The 18,896-nt window shown below is 38.9% G+C and overlaps 1 protein-coding gene across 5 annotated transcripts in view; it reads right to left on the reverse strand.

Annotated features, from left to right (window-relative positions):
• CNTLN (centlein) overlaps positions 1–17,758 on the reverse strand; it is a 297,883-nt gene extending 280,125 nt beyond the window's left edge. For 4 of the 5 annotated variants that reach the window (XM_059411594.1, XM_059411595.1, XM_059411593.1 and 1 more), the window contains exons 1-2: positions 17,326–17,758; positions 10,801–10,889 (exon numbers count right to left, since the gene is read on the reverse strand). In XM_059411594.1, coding sequence (XP_059267577.1) covers positions 10,801–10,889; positions 17,326–17,685 — 449 coding nt within the window. In that variant the 5' untranslated portion in view covers positions 17,686–17,758. The remainder of the gene's footprint in view (positions 1–10,800; positions 10,890–17,325) is intronic. The other variant, XM_059411596.1, reaches the window with a different exon arrangement.
• Positions 17,759–18,896: the final 1,138 nt, after the last annotated feature.

The raw sequence follows: 18,896 nt of genomic DNA on the forward strand, positions 1-18,896 counted from the left end.
TTCAAGAAAATCTCCAAAAAAATCAGTAAGAAAGGCAACCATTTATAGAAATTAAAAGGGAAAAAACTGGGAAACTCACAAGTATGAGGAAATTAAACCCACTCCTAAATAAACACTAGGTCAAAGAGGAAATAAAAAAAAAAAAAAACAGAAAATACTTTGAGATGAATGAAAATGAAAACACAAAATATCAAAACATAGATATAGCTAAAGCAGTGAGTGCTCAGACGAAAATTTATGGCTCTAAATAACTATATTAAGGTAGAAGAAAGGTCTAAAGTCAATAACCTACTGTTCCACCATTAGTGAAAAAGTAAGAGCTAACAAAATCTAAAGCAAGCAAAAAGGAAGAATAATAAAGATTAGGGAAATATTAAGGAAACAGAATTAGAAAAGCAACAGAAAAAAACTGATAAAACCAAAGGCTGTTTTTATTTTTAAAGACTGATCAATAAAACTGAGAAGATTTTACCTAGGTTGGCCACAATAGAGAGAGAAGTCACCAATCAGAATCAGAAATAAGAAAAGAGGGTATTACCACCAATGTAATAAAAATGAAAAGGATTATAAAGGAATGCTATGAAAAATTATATGCCAGCAAAATAGACAACCTAGAAAAGACAAATTCCTAAAAAGACACAAATTAACAAAATTGACTCAAGAAAAAAGTAGAAAACCTGAACCAATCTATTCAATTAGCAATTAAAAAATTATCCACAAAGCCCAGGACTGGAGGGGTTTATGGCTGAATTCCATCAAACATTTAAAGAACAATTAATACCAGCTTTTCAATAAACCTTCTGAAAAAAATAAAAGAAAGGAAACACTTCTCATCCCTTAAGTCCCATATTACCCTAATATAAAAAACAAAGACATCACTAGGGAAAAAAAAAAAAAACGACAGACTAATACCTCTTATGAACACCTAAAAGTCCTCAACAAAATACTAACAAACCAAATCCAACAACATTTCAAAAAAATTATACATGATAACCACCAAATGGAATTTACCCCAGGAATATAAAGTTATCTGAAAATCAATTAAGGTAATACATTGTAGAATGGAAAACAAAAAACACACAATCATCTCAATATACAAAGAACATACATTTGAGGGCACCTGTGGGGCTCAGTCTGTTGACTAACTGCCTTCGGCTCAGGTCATGATCTTGGGAGTCCTAGGAGCAAGTGCCGCATCAGGCTCCCTGCTCAGCAGGGAGTCTGCTTCTCCTTCTAACCCTCCCCCCTCTTGTGCTCTCTCTCTAATTCTATTTCAAAATAAAAAAATAAAATCTTTTTTACAATTTTTAAAAATACATTTGACAAAATCCAACAACCTTTGGATTAAAAAAACAAACTATGAATAGATGGGAACTTCCTAAACCGGCCAAAGGACACCTATGAAAACCCCACAGATAACATTACACCTAATGGTAAAGGACTGCATGCTTTCTCCCAGTGACCAAGAATAGAACAGGGATTTAAAAAAATAATAACAGGGGCGCCTGGGTGGCTCAGTGGGTTAAAGCCTCTGCCTTCAGCTCAGGTCATGATCCCAGGGTCCTGGGATGGAGCCCTGCATCGGGCTCTCTGCTCGGCAGAAGCTTGCTTTCTCCTCTCTCTCTTTCTGCCTGCCTCTCCGCCTACAGACAGATTTCTGTCTGTCAAATAAATAAATAAAATCTTAAATAATAATAATAATAATAATAATAATATTGCTATTATTATTATTATAATAAAACAAGGATGTTGGCTCTGACCTCATCCGTTCAACAATGTACTGGATTTCTCACCGGGCAAGTAGGCAAGAGAAAGAAAGAAAACACATCAGGGTTAAAAGGAAGAAGCAAAACTATCTATATTTATAGATAATACGATCTTACAGAAAATCCTAAAGAATCCACTAAAAAATGAATTAGAATAAATGAGTTCAGTACACTTGCAGGTTACAAGATCAATATGCAGAAATCAATTGTAATCTACACAGTTACACTAACCAATCTGAAAATAAGGTTAAGAAAATAATTCCATCTATAACAGAATCATAAATAGTAAAATACTTAGAAATAAATTTATCCAAAACAGTGCAAAATATAAACTCTAAAAACATTGTCGAAAGAAATTTTAGACTAAAAATTGGAAAAAATCCCACATTCATGATATAGAAATTTAACATTGTTAAGATAGCAATAGTCCCCAAACTGATCTACAAATTCAACATAATCCCTATCAGAATTCTAGATCACTTCTTTGTAGAAATTGATAAACTGACAGTAAAATTCACTTGGAATTATAAGGGACCCAGAATAGCCAAAACACTCTTGAAAACAAAGAAGCAGGATTCACTCCTGGTTTCAAACCTAGTATACAACAACAGTCATCAGGACAGTTTAACACTAGAATGAGAATGGACATACAAACCAATAGAATAGCACTAAGAATTCAAGAAAAAAAACTCATGCATCCCTGGTCAACCTATTTTTAACAAATGCAAGACCATCCAAGGTGGGGGCGGGGAGGGGGCGGTGGTTGGAGCACGCACAGATAGTCTTTTCAGCAGGCGCTGGGACATCTGGCTATCCACATGCAAAAGAATGAAACTGGATCCTTAATATATAACATTTACAAAACTTAACTCAAAATGGATCAAAGACAGAAATGCACTATTATTACTGTGTATGAGGAAGGGATAGGAATAGCTGGAGACAGGAGTGAGAGGGAGACTCCCCATCACATATTCTTTAACGCTTTTAAAATGCTGAATCATATAATCATATAGCCATATTAGCTAATCAAAAAAATTAAAAAATTTAAAGATAATATATATTAAAAAGTCACAAAAAGTTAAAGAATTCCAGTTAATAGAGAAGAAATAAAAAACATATAAAATCACAACTTTTGGCTCCTAATGAAATAATAAATTCAGATAATCAATTTATACTCAAATTAGGTGAAACGCTGATAGAGAAGTGAACACTTGCAGGGCACCAGTACATTACTGCATTTACTTTCTAGATTACCTGTTGGCCATAAGGTAAAAATACAACTTTATAATGGAGGGATCACACTGTCATCACGTTAATGCACTAAGACTATCATTACTAAAAGGAGCACAATCAGACAATATGTGCTTTCATTTGAGATATGCTACGGAGCAATTTATGAAATATTTGCCAAAAAAGTTGAACCTGAACATAATCAAGCTTTAGATTTACCTTTCAGTTTGTAATAATTAAAGAATAGAAGTCTGAGTGATAACACAAGGAAGCAATCAAGTGAATCCAGAATACAAGACTTACTAAAGGATAACTAACAACCACGGTGGTTTAACAAGCTGATGCCATTAAAAAGAAGAATACAGAATGTTCAAGACTAAAGAGACACTGATCAAAGTTATCACAAAAAGATCTGGATAATGGGGAGCCTGTGTGGCTCAGTGGGTTAAGCCGCTGCCTTCGGCTCAGGTCATGATCTCAGGGTCCTGCGATCGAGTCCCACCTCGAGTCCCACCTCGGGCTCTCTGCTCAGCAGGGGGTCTGCTTCCCTTCCTCTCTCTGCCTGCTTCTATGCCTACTTGTAATCTCTGTCTGTCAAATAAATAAATAATTTAAAAAAAAAAAGATCTGGATAAGACACTATGTGCTTTCTGATATGATAAGACATGAGATCTGAATAAGCCTTTAGGTCTAATATCAAGGGTATGGTAACTATAGGATACAGACTATTATAATCAGAAAAATCCAAAATGTGAGAAACTCCACAGGATAAATGGACTAATTTATTATTATTATTTTAAGTTTCAAAGAGAGGGGTGCCTGGCTGGTTCAGTTACTTAAGCATCCAACTTTTGATTTCAGTTTATGATTTCAGGTCATGATCTCAGAATTGTGGGATTAAGCCTCCCACTGAGCTCCATACTCCTTGCTCAGAGGGGAGCCTGCTTAAGATTCACTGTTTCTCTCTGCCCCTCCCCCCACTCAAATAAAGAAATCTTTAAAAAAATAAATAGAGTTGCAAACTGCGTTTGAGTCCTCATAGGAGCAAACTAACTTTTTTCTTTTTTTTTTTTTTTTTTTTTTGAGAAAGAGCATGAGCAGAGGTGGGAGAGAGAGAAAGAGAATCTCAAGCAGGCTCCACATTCAGCACCCCAGAACCAACCAAGTTTTTAAATAAGTATGAGCCTGGGTGGCTCAGTCAGTTAACACTGTGACTCTTGATTTTAGGTCTGGTCATGATCTCAAGTGTCAGGAAATCGAGCCCCGTGTTGGGCTCCACGCTTGCTTGAGATTCTCTCTCTCCCTCTCTCTCTGCTCTTTCACCCCTGCTCAGGCTCTCTCTCATGTGTTCTCCTTCAAAAAAAATAAAAATAATAATAATAATAATAATAGAAGAAAAAGAGTTATGAGACTATTGGAGAAATCTGAAAACTGACTGGATATTTGACTGTATTCAGGAATAATCACAAAACTCTCAACTATGACCCCATGGTTTTATTAAAAAGAAAACTTATCATGGGTGCTTGGTGGCTCAGTCATTAAGCAGCTGCCTCGGATGAGGTCATGATATCAGAGTCCTGGGATCAAGACCCATATCCGGCTCCCTGCTCCGCGGGAACCCTGCTTCTCCCTCTTCTGCTCCCCCTGCTTGTGTTCCCTCTCCCTCACTCTGTCTCTCTCTCTGTCAAATAAATAAATAAAATATTTTTTTTAAAAAAGAACCCTTATTGTTTAGAGATAGAATCAATCCTCATTCCAGGACTCAGAATTTGTGAATTTTTGCTTATTCACTAAAATTCATTTATAAGCCTAAAATCAATACTCACGCCATTTTTCAGTCATAAGCAGGCATGCCTGATGTGGCAAAAATTTAAGTCACGCAAACCACATGTTGCCAGCAGAGGTTAGACAAGGGGATGTTCTGTTTCAGTTCTCATACCATTGACAAGTGTTCTCATGTTCTATTTAGTGCCACATTTTTCACAATTTTGCACTTTTGTTGTTGATTTCACTGTTAAAAATGATCACCAGGCACAATGCTGAAGTGTTATGAAGTGTTCCCAAGTGTTAAGAAAACTGTGATGTGCCTTTTGAAGTAAAGAATGTATTAGACAACTTTTGCTCAAGCATGAGTTATAGGGTATCATGAGTTCAACAGTAATGAATCAACAATACATATTACATAAGATAGGTCTTTAAAGAGAAACATACCTAAAACAATGTTATATGTTGACCAGCTGACAAGAAGTTGTGCCAAAAGCTCACAGAAACCTAAACCTTTACTTCCCCACAAGAAGTGGTCCAGTGTCGGCTAATTCAATGTTTTCAAAGACTTTATAGAACATAACTGCTGTGAATAACATGAACTGACTATAAACACGTATGTAATTGTGGATGATATCTGGGATTTGTTTCAAAATAATCCATTACTGGTAGAAAGAGCAGACAAGAAGGAAGTAGATGTTTACTGATAAAATAAGGTTGGTCATGTGTTGATAACTGTTTAAGCTGGATGAGGAGCAAACATGGGAGTTCATTAAAATATTATCTCTGCCTTTGCATCTAATTGAAATATTCCATAATAAAAAGTAAAACACATGAACACAAATATATGGACCAGCAAACCTCGTTTTACTGTGCTTTACTATATTATGCTTTGCAGATACCAAGTTTTTCAAAAACGGAAGGTTTGTCACAATCCTATATGAAATTAAGTCTATTGGTACTATTTTTTCCAACAGTATTTGCTCACTTCATGTCTCTGTGTCACATTTGGTAATTCTTGCAACATTTCAAACCCTTATAACTGTTTTAGGGCACCACAGACCACATGCATGTAAGATGGCAAACTTAATTGATAAATATGTGTGCTCTGACTGCTCCCCAACTGGCCATTTCCCCATATCTTTCCCTCTCCTCACACCTCCCTATTCCCTGAGACACAAGAATACTGAAATTAAGCCAATTAATAACCTTACAGAAGCCACTAGTGTCCAAGTGAAAGGAAGAGTTGTACATCTCTTTTGAAATCAAAAGCGAGAAATAATTAAGCTTGGTGAAAAAGGCATGTCAAAAGCCAAGACAGGCCAAAAGCTAGGCTTCCTGCACCAAACAGTTAGCCAAGTTGTAAATGCAAAGGAGAAGTTCTTGAGGGAATTAAAGTTTCTATTCCAGTGAACACATGAATGATAAGAAAGCTAAACAGCCTTCCTGCTGATATGGAGAAAGTTTTAATGGGTCTGGACAGAAGATTAAACCAGCTACAACATTCCCTTAAGCCAAAGCCTAATCCAGAGCAAGACCCTAACTCTCTTCAATTCTGTGAAGCTGAGAGAAGTAAAGAAGCTACCAAAGAAAAATCTGAAGCTGGCAGAGGTTGGTTCATGATATTGAAGGAAAGAAATCATCACCATGACCTGAAAGTGCAAGGCGAAGCAGCAGGTGCTAATGGACAAGCTATACCAAGTTATCCAGAAGATCTAGCTAAGAGAATTAATAAAGGTGTCTATACTAAATGACAGATCTTCAATATAGATGAAACAGCCTTCTATTGGAAGAAGATGCAATCTAGAACTTCCACAGCTAGAGAGAAGTCAATGCCTAGCTTCAAAACTTCAAAGGACAGGCTGACTCTACTTTGGGGCTAACACATCTGGTGACTTTAAGTTGAAACCAATGCTCATTTACCATTTTTGAAAAACATAGAGCCATGAACTAGAGCGTATCATGCTTAGCGAAATAAGTCAAGCAGAGAAAGACAACTATCATATGATCTCCCTGATATGAGGAAGTGGTGATACAACATGGAGGCTTAAGTGGGTAGAAGAAGAATAAATGAAACAAGATGGGATTGGGAGGGAGACAAACCATAAGTGACTCTTAATCTCACAAAACAAACTGAGGGTTGCCGGGGGCAGGGGGTTTGGGAGAAGGGGGTGGGATTATGGACATTGGGGAGGGCATGTGATTTGGTGAGTGCTGTGAAGTGTGTAAACCTGGTGATTCACAGACCTGTACCCCTGGGGATAAAAATATATGTTTATCAAAAATAAAAAATTTAAAAAAAAAATAATAAAAATAAAAATTAAAAAAAAACTTACAAAAAAAAAAAAAAGAATTACACTAAACCTACTTCTCCTGTCCTCAATAAATGGAACAACAAAGTCTGGACGACAGTACATCCATTTACAACATGCTTTACTGAATATTTTAAAGCCATGTTGAAAACAACTGCTCAAAAAAAAAAAAGAAGATTCCTTTCAAAATGCTACTGCTCACTGACAATCTACCTGGTCACCTAAGAGCTCTGATGGACAATGTTTTTATTCCTATTAACACAACATACATTTTGAAACCCATGGATCAAGGAGTGATTTTAACTCTCAAGTCTTATAATTGAAGAAATAGATTTCATAAGGCTAGAGCTGCCATAGATCATGATTTTTCTGATGGCTCTAGGCAATGTCATTTGAAAAGTTTCTGGAAAGAATTCACCATTCTAGATCCCATGAAGAACAGTCATGATTCATGGAAAGAGGTCAGAATACCAACATTACCAAGAGTTTGGACAAAGTTGATTGCAACCCTCATGGATGATTTTGAAGGATTTAAGACTTTGGTGGAAGAAGTAATTGCAGGTATAGTGGAAACTGCAAGACAACTAGAATTAGAAGTCGAGTCTGAAGATGTGACTGAACTGCTGCAATTAACAGATTATGAGTTGCTGCTTACAGATGAACAAAGAATGTGGTTTCTTGAGAGGATTCGTGGTGAAGATGCCATAAGATTGTTGAAATGACAACAAAGGATTTATGAATCTTTCAGTTTGAAAGAACTGACTCCAATTTTGAAAGAAATACTCCTGGAGATAAAATGGTATCAAACAGCATGAAATCTTTCAGGAAAGGAAGAGTAAGCTGATGTGGCAAACTTCATTGTTGTCTTACTTTAAGAAACTGTAACAGCCACCCCAACTGTTAGTAAATACCAACCTGATCACTCAGCAGCCATCAACATCAAAGCAACACCCTCCACCAGAAAAAGATTACAACTTATTGGAAGCTCAGATGATGTTTAACATTTTTTTAGCATTAAAGTTTTTTTTTTGAGGGGGGGACCAATATAGTATTTTTAAATTAAGGTATATACGTTGTTTTTCTAGACATAATGCTACTGTACACTAACAGACTACAGTATAGTGTAAACATAATTTTTATAAGCACTATCAAAAATTCCAGGGCACTGGGTGGCTCAGTCAGTTAAGTGTTTGCCTTTGGCTCTGGTCATGACCCTCAGGGTCCTGGTATCAAGGAGTTCCATGTTAAGCTCTCTGCTCTGTGGGTAAGCATGAGAGAACCCAGCAGAGGGACCTTCTGCAAAACCACAGGCCTGCGCCTTTCAAAAACGTCAGTGTCCTGAAACACCAAGGAAAAACAATTGTTGCATACTGCCAGACAAGAGAGAGACTGGACAACCAAGTCAGACACAAGCCAAGGGTGTCCCTTTGCCACTGGGAACACTGGTAGGAGACAGACAACAACCCTGTAAAGTCCTCTCTCCGATAACAGCATTGTTCTGGGCGACACCATTGTCCTGCTTCTGGAAGATGTACGTGTTCACCTAAGAGACAGTCCTTTTCTTTTTGAAAAACATCAAAGGATTTAGGGGTTCTGGAGTCATCAGTCTATACTCTTAAATGGCTCCAGTAAAATAAACACAGAAGACAGAAGCCAATGTGATACCATGTTTGTAATGGCAGAAATCTGGAAAGTTACAAATAAATTGTGTAATGATATCCCAACCTTGAGAATTATCCTCAGGCCAAGAGACAAGACGGGATCATAAATGAAGGACCGACCCCGTAGTTCTAACCTGAGACCATAACCATTTATGGCTTCGTGAGCTCAGGCAAATCTCATGAGCTGTGACTAGATGGTGACTGTCCTGCCCAGCAAAAGACTACTGGTGGCCAATGAGCTCAAGAATGGACCGGCACTTTCCAAGAACTCCAGAGCCAGACGCAACTCATGATAAAATACCATTTCCTTGAGCATAAAGTCTAAGTTGCCCTCCTTCCCCAGTGAGCAAAGAAAAAAAGTCTTTCTGTAAAGGGAACCTTCTCAGGTATTACAATGGGGCCTGAGGGAGTGGTGCATCACACAAGTCCTTTCTGGGACGGGGTGTGGTGTAGGATCCTAGCTGGTCTCCTGCTTTCCGTGGTCCAGTTTTAGAGATGGCTTTTTTTTTCATTTAACATTCTATCATGTTCACAGCCAGTATTGATGGCTACATAACGTTTCCTGTGGGGTACAGTTAGTAACCCTCTGTTCCCCTATATTTTAGACGTTCAGGTTGCTTCCAGATTCCCACACAAACTCCTTTGTATCTACAGCTTTGAATGTATTTTGGATTATGTCATTAGACGGGGTCCCTAAAAACAGGATTAGTGTATCAAAGGGTACAAACCAGACACTTTCTATGTGGATTATCCCAGTTGCCATTGCCCATAACAATGTCGGAAAATAACAGTTTTACCAGCATTTATCACATTAGTATTTCGCTTTCCTATTTTTTCCCCAATTTAATAAGAAAATGTACCTCATTGCTATAATTTGTATTGTTTTGGCTATTAATGAGAGAAACCTTCCCCTATATATTTATGAACCATTCTCACTCTTTTGTCGCAATGTCTCCTTTGGCCATTTACCAGGATATTTGTGTTTATTGTTTTTTTTTAACATTTCAGGGGCACCTGGCTGGCTCAGTCAGCATGTGATTCGTGATCTTGGGGTTTGAGGTATGGGCGGCAATTTGGGTGTAGAGATCATGTAAAAATAGAATCTTAGAAAAAAAATAATTTCAGGGGCACTGGGGTGGCTCAGTGGGTTAAAGCCTCTGCCTTCGGCTTAGGTCATGATCCCAGGGTACTGGGATCAAGCCCCTCATCGGGCTCTCTGCTCAGCAGGGAGCCTCCTTCCTCTTCTCTCTCTGCCTGCTTCTCTGTCTACTTGTGATCTCTGTCTGTCAAATAAATAAATAAAGTGTTAAAAAATGATATTCAGATTATATAATCATGATTCAATTAAAGAAAAGGAAAAAGGCATCCATGTGCTTAGCTTCTCACTTAGGCAATGTACTGGAAACCATTTAATAAGAAACCAAGTGTTTTAATTGTTAGGCTAAGCTTCATGGGACTACTATATACCAAATGTTTGATAAAGAGTACCCAGCATCATTCCGCTGTTTCTAATGACCAAGGAGAGGACCAATAATCTATAGTTAAATGAATGGGCATCCCTTACAGTGTAATACAGACTACTAAGTGAAATCCCTCTGTCTATTTCAGAACATTTACTCTATTCTGACTATGTCATCTCAGACTTTAAAGTACACAATGCAGTTACCTCAGGGGAAAAGTGAGCCATGTCTAGAAAGCTATGAATAGAGGTGGTTTCAGAGTAAAAAGCCAAATAACAGGTACTTCTCCAATTTTTAAAGTTGAGCTGTAAGAGCTCAACACACACATATACACAGACACATTAGACGCACACAGTGTCCAAGTCATAGCATTATCTCTTACCTGCCAACTTCCCAAATACATCAGAATACGAGCAGGAGACATGGCCTATTTGTATTTGGTGACTCGGCACCCCTTGAAATAAGTCCAATAATTATAATATCATGCTCCACATTCATTTGGAAGTCAAATCTCTTTAGGGACTTAATGCCAAGTTTTAATTTTAATAATAAAGCAAAACAAATTCAACAAACCAAATACTCATAGAAAAGTAACTTGAGAGCTCACCTTTCTACAATCAAACTGACTGCTTGTGAGAGATCTGGGTTTGTTACCTGGAGACGTTTCCACAAAGACCATACAAATTCTTTATCAGCCTTAAAGAAACAAAAGACATTTTTAATGCACTGCTTTGTAGTTAAATCAGAGAAAACACTACATTAAATGAAAACAATGAAAGAAATTACTTGATCCCTAGTTCTATTACTATACAGAACAGGAAAGCTTTATTTTAAGAAGTTCTTAGCACTCCACATTCTGGCACTTCACATTCATGTTTACTATTTCTACCAGCGACACTTCAGGGTTGTAAAGGTTGGAATGCTGAATAACATGACAAAATTTGCTTTAAAAGAGAATTGCTCTCTATTTACTGCTCCATTTTGCAGTCCCCCTTTTCAGCAAAATTCCTTGGAAGAGTTACCTATAATAATGGTCTCCACTTCCTCACTTCCATTCACTCTATTACTTTCTCCAGTCAGATGTCCCTCCCCGCTATGATGTTAAATTCCTTTTTCAAGGTCCTCTATGTAGCTGAATCCCATAGACAATGGGCAGTTTTAGTCGTAATGCCTAGGCCAGTTGTTACAACAATTGTGACTGAGTTATGAGTCACTTTGGGAGAAGTTTTTAAAAGAAGTTTTTAAAAACAGTGGTGATCTAGAGATTCTGACTTAATTGGTTTCAGGTAAGTTTCAAGCACCAGTATTTTTTTTTTTAAAAGTTCCTCAGGTGATTTTGTGCACTCAAGGTTGAGAACCATTGCTCTAGGTGACCTCATTCAGTTCCATGGTTTTATGTATTAACTACATACTGAGGACTTACAACATTTCCATCCTTAGCTGTTTTCTCCACCCCTAGGTGCAGACATCAATCTCCAACTCAATAATTCCATCTGAATACCTAGTAGATATCTCAAATTTAACTTAAACAAAAAAATTATTGATTTCCTACTTTTTACAAACTTACTACTCTTCAGCTCAGAAAATGATGCCATCATCTAAGTCGTTTGCTCAAAGGCCTAACACTGCCAAGTCAATTCTGTTCTCTTTTCCTCATATTTCATATCTAGTCAGTATATCCTATTGTTTTTACCTACAACATATGTCCCGTTCTAACCATTTCTCACCACCTCCATCACCATCCTCCTAGTCCAAATCAACCCCATCTCTCACCTACCCATCCATGGTGGTCCCCTGGCCTCCTTAGCTCAAAATCCTCCAATGGATTCCCATCAGATTAAGAAAATAATCCAAATTCTATAACAAGGCTACAAAACCCAACATTATCTGACTCATACACACCTCTGCAACCTCATCTATCACTCTCTCCATTTATTATACACACTGGTTTTCTTGTTCCGCTTGTGCCAGGGCCTCTGCACATGTGCCATGCACCAGATTTTCATGTAGATTATTTCCTCACTTCATTCAGGTCTTTGCTTAAATGTCACCTCAAAAGAAAATTCTCTGACTACTATATTTACAGCCACCCAAACTCCTAAGTCTCTGATAACCCTTTACTCTATTTAATTTTTTTTTTTTTCACAGCACATTTCATATTATTTTATTTGGCTGGTTGGTGTTTTTTTTTTTTTTTAAAGATTTTATTTATTTATTTGACAGAGAGAGATCACAAGTAGGCAGAGAGGCAGGCAGAGAGAGAGAGAGAGAGAGAGAAGCAGGCTCCCTGCTGAGCAGAGAGCCCGATGCGGGACTCGATCCCAGGACTCTGAGATCATGACCTGAGCCGAAGGCAGCGGCTTAACCCACTGAGCCACCCAGGCGCCCTGGCTGGTTGGTTTTACTTGTGCGACAGATATTTCTATTTGGATCTGTGTCCATCATCCATTCTCTCCTTCCTATTTGTAACATAAACCATTTGACTCTTTGCTGCCCAAGTAAAACCCTGGCCCCTCTTACCTATGGGATGTGACCAAGTTCTGCAAATGAAATATAAAAGTTACTGCTGGGAATCTTAAAATTAGACTCATGTCCATAAAATGGGTTACAAATATTGTTTTCCAGTATGTTGTTGCTTATTTAACTTTATTTATGATGGAGTGCTTTTGCAAAAGGGTAATTATTACTTTTATATATTCATATTTATCCATCTTTTCTATTATGGCTTATGGATTTTATTATCAATTTTTCTGATTGGCCTTCTCTACTCAGAGATTACAAATATATTTACTACATTCACTTCCTTCTAAAATTTTTATGTTTTCATTTTTTAATGCTCAAATCTTTGATCTACTTTGTTTGACTGCTTACTTACTTGTTTTCAGAAGACTTTTGACAGCCCGAGTACTAGAGAGTACTACCTTATCTAAACATTCCTATATATCATGCTTTACTTTATCCTTTTAGAAACAAGAATTTAGAATTTGGGTATTAAAATGATTCAAGTTAAAAACAAGAAATGTCAGTATATAAATCACATGTCATAACTTGCCTGGAAGGTAGTGAAGGTAAGAAAGAATAAACCATGCAACATAATGTGCTCTAATAGCTCTTATTTTTAAAAGGCATGATGAGGAAATTACAAAATCCCTGGAAATCAGTAATATTTATAAATTTATCTTATAGCTCACTTCAAAACAAAATAGCAAATATTTACATGTATTTTCACCTCAACTTTTCTACCTAAAATACTAAGAAAGGTTAGCATTAAGTAAAAATGTAAAAGAGTAAAAAGTTCATAATTTATAAAATGAATTACTTCCACTTAAATATGACATAATGACAAAGGGCTTAGCTCTAGCACAGTGAAAGAGATACAGCAAGAAAACCGAAAAAAATCTCTACATCACAAAGTATAGTAAACACAGCCTACAAAAGAGTTGACCAAATACTCAGAGATTTGAATCTATATTATCTTAGTAATGGACTCACTTTGGCTTTCACTTATTAGCTGGTAGGGAAATAAGTATCAACTTGGCAGACACAGACACCCAAAATTATCTTTTTCACTGGGTACATACTTTTCCCCCGCACCTAGTTTAATGACTGGCAACATAACAGACCCTCGTTTTATCTCTACTGGAAGAATGAATTCAACAAACATATGAAAACTATGTCCCTCATTAAATAAATAATTTGCCTACCAGAACACAGGGAAAACAATGGAATGAGTTTAATTACAAAGCATAGCACAAAGTAGCCTCTCAATAAATTATTATTATAAAAAGTAATTACACAAAAAGATTCACATACCAAAAGACAACTACTAACAATGGTGAGGATTTTAATTATATAATAGGTTTTCAAGGGGCACCTAGGTGGCTCAGTAGGTTAGGCCTCTGCCTTTGGCTCAGGTCATGATCTCAGGGTCCTAGAATTGAGCCCCACATCCAGCTCTCTGCTCAGTGGGGAGGCTGCTTCCCACTCTCTCTCTCTGTCTGCCTCTCTGCCTACTTGTGATCTCTCTGTCAAATAAATAAATAAAATCTTTTAAAAAAAATGGGTTTTCAAATTGTTCTTCTTTATGAAATGGATAAGTTTTCAACATACCTAAATATCTTAACAAAAAATATAACTAGTCATATAATCTTAATTCCAATATCACATGCTTCATTAAACTTAGTTTCATCACTAAAGTTGGAGTAATAAACATATATATATTTTTTTAATTTCATTTTTTAAGTGAACTCTACATCCAGTGCAGGGCTTGAACACAACCTGGAAATCAAGAGCTGCACGCTCTACCGGCTTATCCAGCCAGGTATCAACATATATTTCATTTAAATGCCCTAAATAAGTTTGAACCTGAAACTGGCTCACAGGTTTAGTGAATATTTTTGGCTGCAACTGAAAAAGAAAATAAGCTTTGAGATATACATACATACATTACAAACAAATATATGTGTATGTATATATATGTCTATATATTACACATATGTAACATTACTTCTTATCTTCTGGTATTCTATAGGTGGTAATAAATGTGCCCATACACATACTTACAATATCCTAAACTGCAAATAGAACACATTCTTGAAATTCATAATCAAAATTAAGAGTATGGTGAAGTTGGGTTCTAAATCAATGAATAAGGCATAAATGTCACAAACTTTAAATTGTCCTTTGAAGCACACTTGAAGGACAAGCTATATTAGGAAGCCAATTTCTTATCCTCAGTAGGTCCAATTCAGACAGCTTTTCTCCCCACACTGAAGTTAATGATGTTTTCTTCAGCTAAGCATTATGTGCATGTTGCTTGCTAGTATGGAGCCATTAAAAAAAAACAACTTCAATTTTACACTCACATAAAGTTGGATGATAAATACTTGGAACTGATATTGTTTTCTTTTATATGCTTATTCTGAGTAACTCCAATGGGGTGGAATGGTATATGGACCCACTCAAATCTTCTTGTTCTCCACCAAGTACATATAATTGAATTCCTGTAAGCTAAACATGGGAAAAAACCCAACTAACCTGTATGAAGCTACTACTTATGACTAGATTAATTTGCAGAAATATTTTTCCCCAAAATGTACATTTGATCCATTTCTGTGTCGAATTAATTTGGTAGATCTGAGTGGTATTCTCTTAAAAAATAGAATTTTGAAGAAAAATCAAAGTCCATGACAAACAGAGTAAACATTGTTCCTGAAATTCTAGGTATATGTATGTGTGTATACATACTAGGTTAAGATGAAAAATGAATTTATGTTGAGTTGCAATTTTTGAAAGGTTTGAAAAACGGGGTTAATCCTACATTTTGGGGTATGTGATTTCTAGCTGAGAAAGTAAGTAGAACAAAATAAAAAGGTCTAAAAGTGAATGTTTATGTAAATTTTTTTTAATAAAACAATTGGGGGTTCAATTGTTATTTCTCCCAAGTTTACCCAAGAGCAGGAGTGTGGTTTGACCACAGTTTTGAATGGGATACTGCCAATCTCATCTCATATTACTGGAATGCCTGTGGTTATCTGACAGTGTCAATACTACAAAAATCTCAAGAACCATGATCCTAGCCCAATTATGACCATCTCTATTCTTACATCTGCCTAGAGCAATCTAATCATCTTCCTAGTCCATATATTTCCAAGGTCACAAGAGCCAACACCATATGTGAAACTACATTTTTAAAGACTAGGGAATAGATTTGGGGGTGGGGGTCAGTGGGCTGTTTCCAACAGAGTGATTTCCTTAATCAAGTCAGTTGTAAAAAGTATCTCAGCTCCTTAGACAGCTATAACTAGGATATATAAAGGGAAAAGGGAGAGTAAAGAAGATATGGGCAAATAGCATCTGAGATTAGGACTTGTCCAAGTTACAAAACCCTTATCATGGGTTAACATCTTTATCCAAGGGTGAGGTGTGCAGAGGACAAAAATGTTTTAGTTCACTGGTGTCTCTTATTTGTTCCTTCGCTCCTTATCCAGTGAAGAACAGAAAATGGGAAAATGAAAAAGCAGTCACATATATTTCCCCAGCCTGTTTAAGCAAATACATACTCAATTTGAACAAAACTGTCCTGTTTTTACAGCCTTGACTCAATCAGCAAGGACCTACAAAAGGGGCAAAATAATCCAATAGAACAAACTATGAGAGAGAATGAATTTCAAGAATTTTTACTAACCTAACTGATGATACTGTTCATAAAGTTACCCTGGTTGTTAGCAATTCCTAATCGGTTCTATCTTGAAGACAAAGTGATTGAACGATTTATTGTTGAGTGAATCCCCAACATTTATATCGCCCAACGCTGTCTAAAGGTTCTGGTAAAATCAGAGAAGAGATGGTGGTAAGGATGCAAAACTCAAATGAAATCTAATCTCTTTGAACATGAATGCAGCCAAGCCATCTTTAATAACCCTACATAGAACAGGCAAGTAAATTAACATAATTGATTTACTAAATGATTTTCACTGGCACGATGACATGAAAATGAATTTTCTGTCTCAAGGACTATAGAATTCGTATAGCTGATTAATAAACATCAAGCATCGTCTATTATGTGTGAAAGTTCCCGGCCTAAGACACCCTAAAAATTATTGATTTGTGTTTACCACTTAAGTTTAACTTAGGTTGACTTAAGAACAAGTGTGGGTTTGCAAATTAAAAACAGGTTCCTTCATCGGTGGATTTCATTTTAATAGACGTGTTTCAACTTTCCTGTTCAACCTATCAACTCGTGGACTCACTCAACTCCTCTCCAAGTACCACTTAACCGTCACGACCGGGAACTTGGGCTTTTGGGGAGGGGGGGCGGTGCGACTGCATGTTTTGGTGGCATCCAAGTGAAGAAAACCAAACCCAGGGCGCCGAGGCGAACCCTGCCCAGCCTGTCCGGAGAGGGGTGGGAGCCCCAGGTCAGGGAGCCGGGCACTGCCGCGCCCCCCCAGCACCAAGCAGCCAGCCGGGCTGCGTGTGGAAGCCGAGCGGGAGCGCCGCGGGGCGGAGATGGGTGGGTCCCGAACCCGCGCAGCGACGCCGCCTGAGGCAGAGGGAGAGGGGCGCGCCTACCCACCGGCCCGGCCCCGGCCCCGCAGTGTAGGGGAAAGGCCGGCGGCCACCTCGATACCTGACACAGGGCCAGCTCCTCCTTTAGGCTGCTCAGCTCTTCCTCCAGCAGCTGCGTCCGGGTCACCATCGCCTCCTCTACCGAGATGCCCTCTAGCCGCTTGGACCCCTTGGGCGAGCTGAGGAGGGGAGCCTGAGCCGGAGCCGCCCCCCCTGGCCCTCGCCGGCCCCCTGACCCTTCTTCGCCCCGCCAGCATATATCATTTTTGTCCACGACGCCTTCCCGCACTGCGCTCGCAAGCCCCGAGGCCTCGCTGCGCACTGCGTGTACCACAGTTCCCCGCCCAACACGTGGGGACCAGGGGCCCAACTGTCGCCCTGAGGGCGGAGGGAGCGGCGAGGGCGACGAGCGCGCCGCCATAGCCGCGGCTGCTAACGGGTCAAGTTCCCTGTTGGAAACTCCACCTCCCCTTCCCCATCCCGGCGAGCCCGAAGCTCCGGGACGCGCATGCGCGAGCCTTTTCCCGCCTTGGACCGCGGGGTCTCGCGTTTTCGGATCCTGGCGGGCTTTCCGCGGGACGCGCGCCCGGCGCCAGCGCTAGACTGCGCACGCGCCGTGGCCCAAGGGGTTAGGCTTGTCCCTTGCGCGCGCCAGCGGGACAAGCGCTGCCGGAGTCTTCGGTTCCCAACGCCACGCCTTCCCGCCCGCGTAAAACCCTACCCACTATTTAGCGCCTAACTTACCTCCCACCTCTTAAAGTCTTCCTTGACAAGCCCCTAGCCCCAAATGATCCTCAACTGTGAATTCCTCCGCCTCCAAGGCCCCTGCCAACTCGTTTGTCACGTTTCATTGACCGCCCTGGAGTGTTAGTTACACGGCTAATCTCCCCAGCGCTGTTGTAAGCTCCTTGAGGATCAGGGAATAAATTTTACACTCAAGTGTTTTCTTCACACCCTTTAGCAAAACTGCTTTAGGTGCAGCTGAAGTCCAGCAGGCTGACTTCATGTCAGGGAGATGTGGAAAGCCTTGTGTTGAGCTGGGACTATCGGGCGGATTTCCCATTTGAATTATGATCCTTTGCGCACCTTTGTCCTTTGTTTTGCAAGAGTCACGATTTCCTTTAAGTTTTTATGGCAGCTTCTTTATTCAGTTGGCTGAATATCAGAGCGAGTGTGACCCACACGGCCCCGCAGTATGTGTCCTTGGACCTATTGAAATCAGTAATTCTGAGCTTAGTTAAAGAAGACCAGCTTTCTTTCCACCGGCCTATCCTCTTTCTTCATCCCTCTCTGCCTCTCCGTCTCCCTTTCTCCTTCCTTTATTCCTTCCTTCCCTCCCTCCCTCCCTTCCTTCCTTCTTTATAAACTTCAAATAGTCAATCACCATCTTTTTCTTTGCCATGCTAACGCGTCCTACTTGTGATGATTTTAGTAAAGGGATGGCGTTGAGCTAGCACTAGAGTTTTACCAAAAGTAGATTGCTCTCTTGTGTGAAAGGGTTCTGGAATACAGAGAGCTGAGGTGGGGAAAAGGTGGCTGTGAAAGTAGGGAGGTGACCACTTTAACTGATGACCTCTTCTCAAAATTACTGCTTTGTGCCAGAATTTAGTCAGCATATCAAAAGACACGCTC

The sequence above is a fragment of the Mustela nigripes genome, chromosome 9 (genome assembly GCF_022355385.1).
Source record: "Mustela nigripes isolate SB6536 chromosome 9, MUSNIG.SB6536, whole genome shotgun sequence".
NCBI lineage: Eukaryota > Metazoa > Chordata > Mammalia > Carnivora > Mustelidae > Mustela > Mustela nigripes.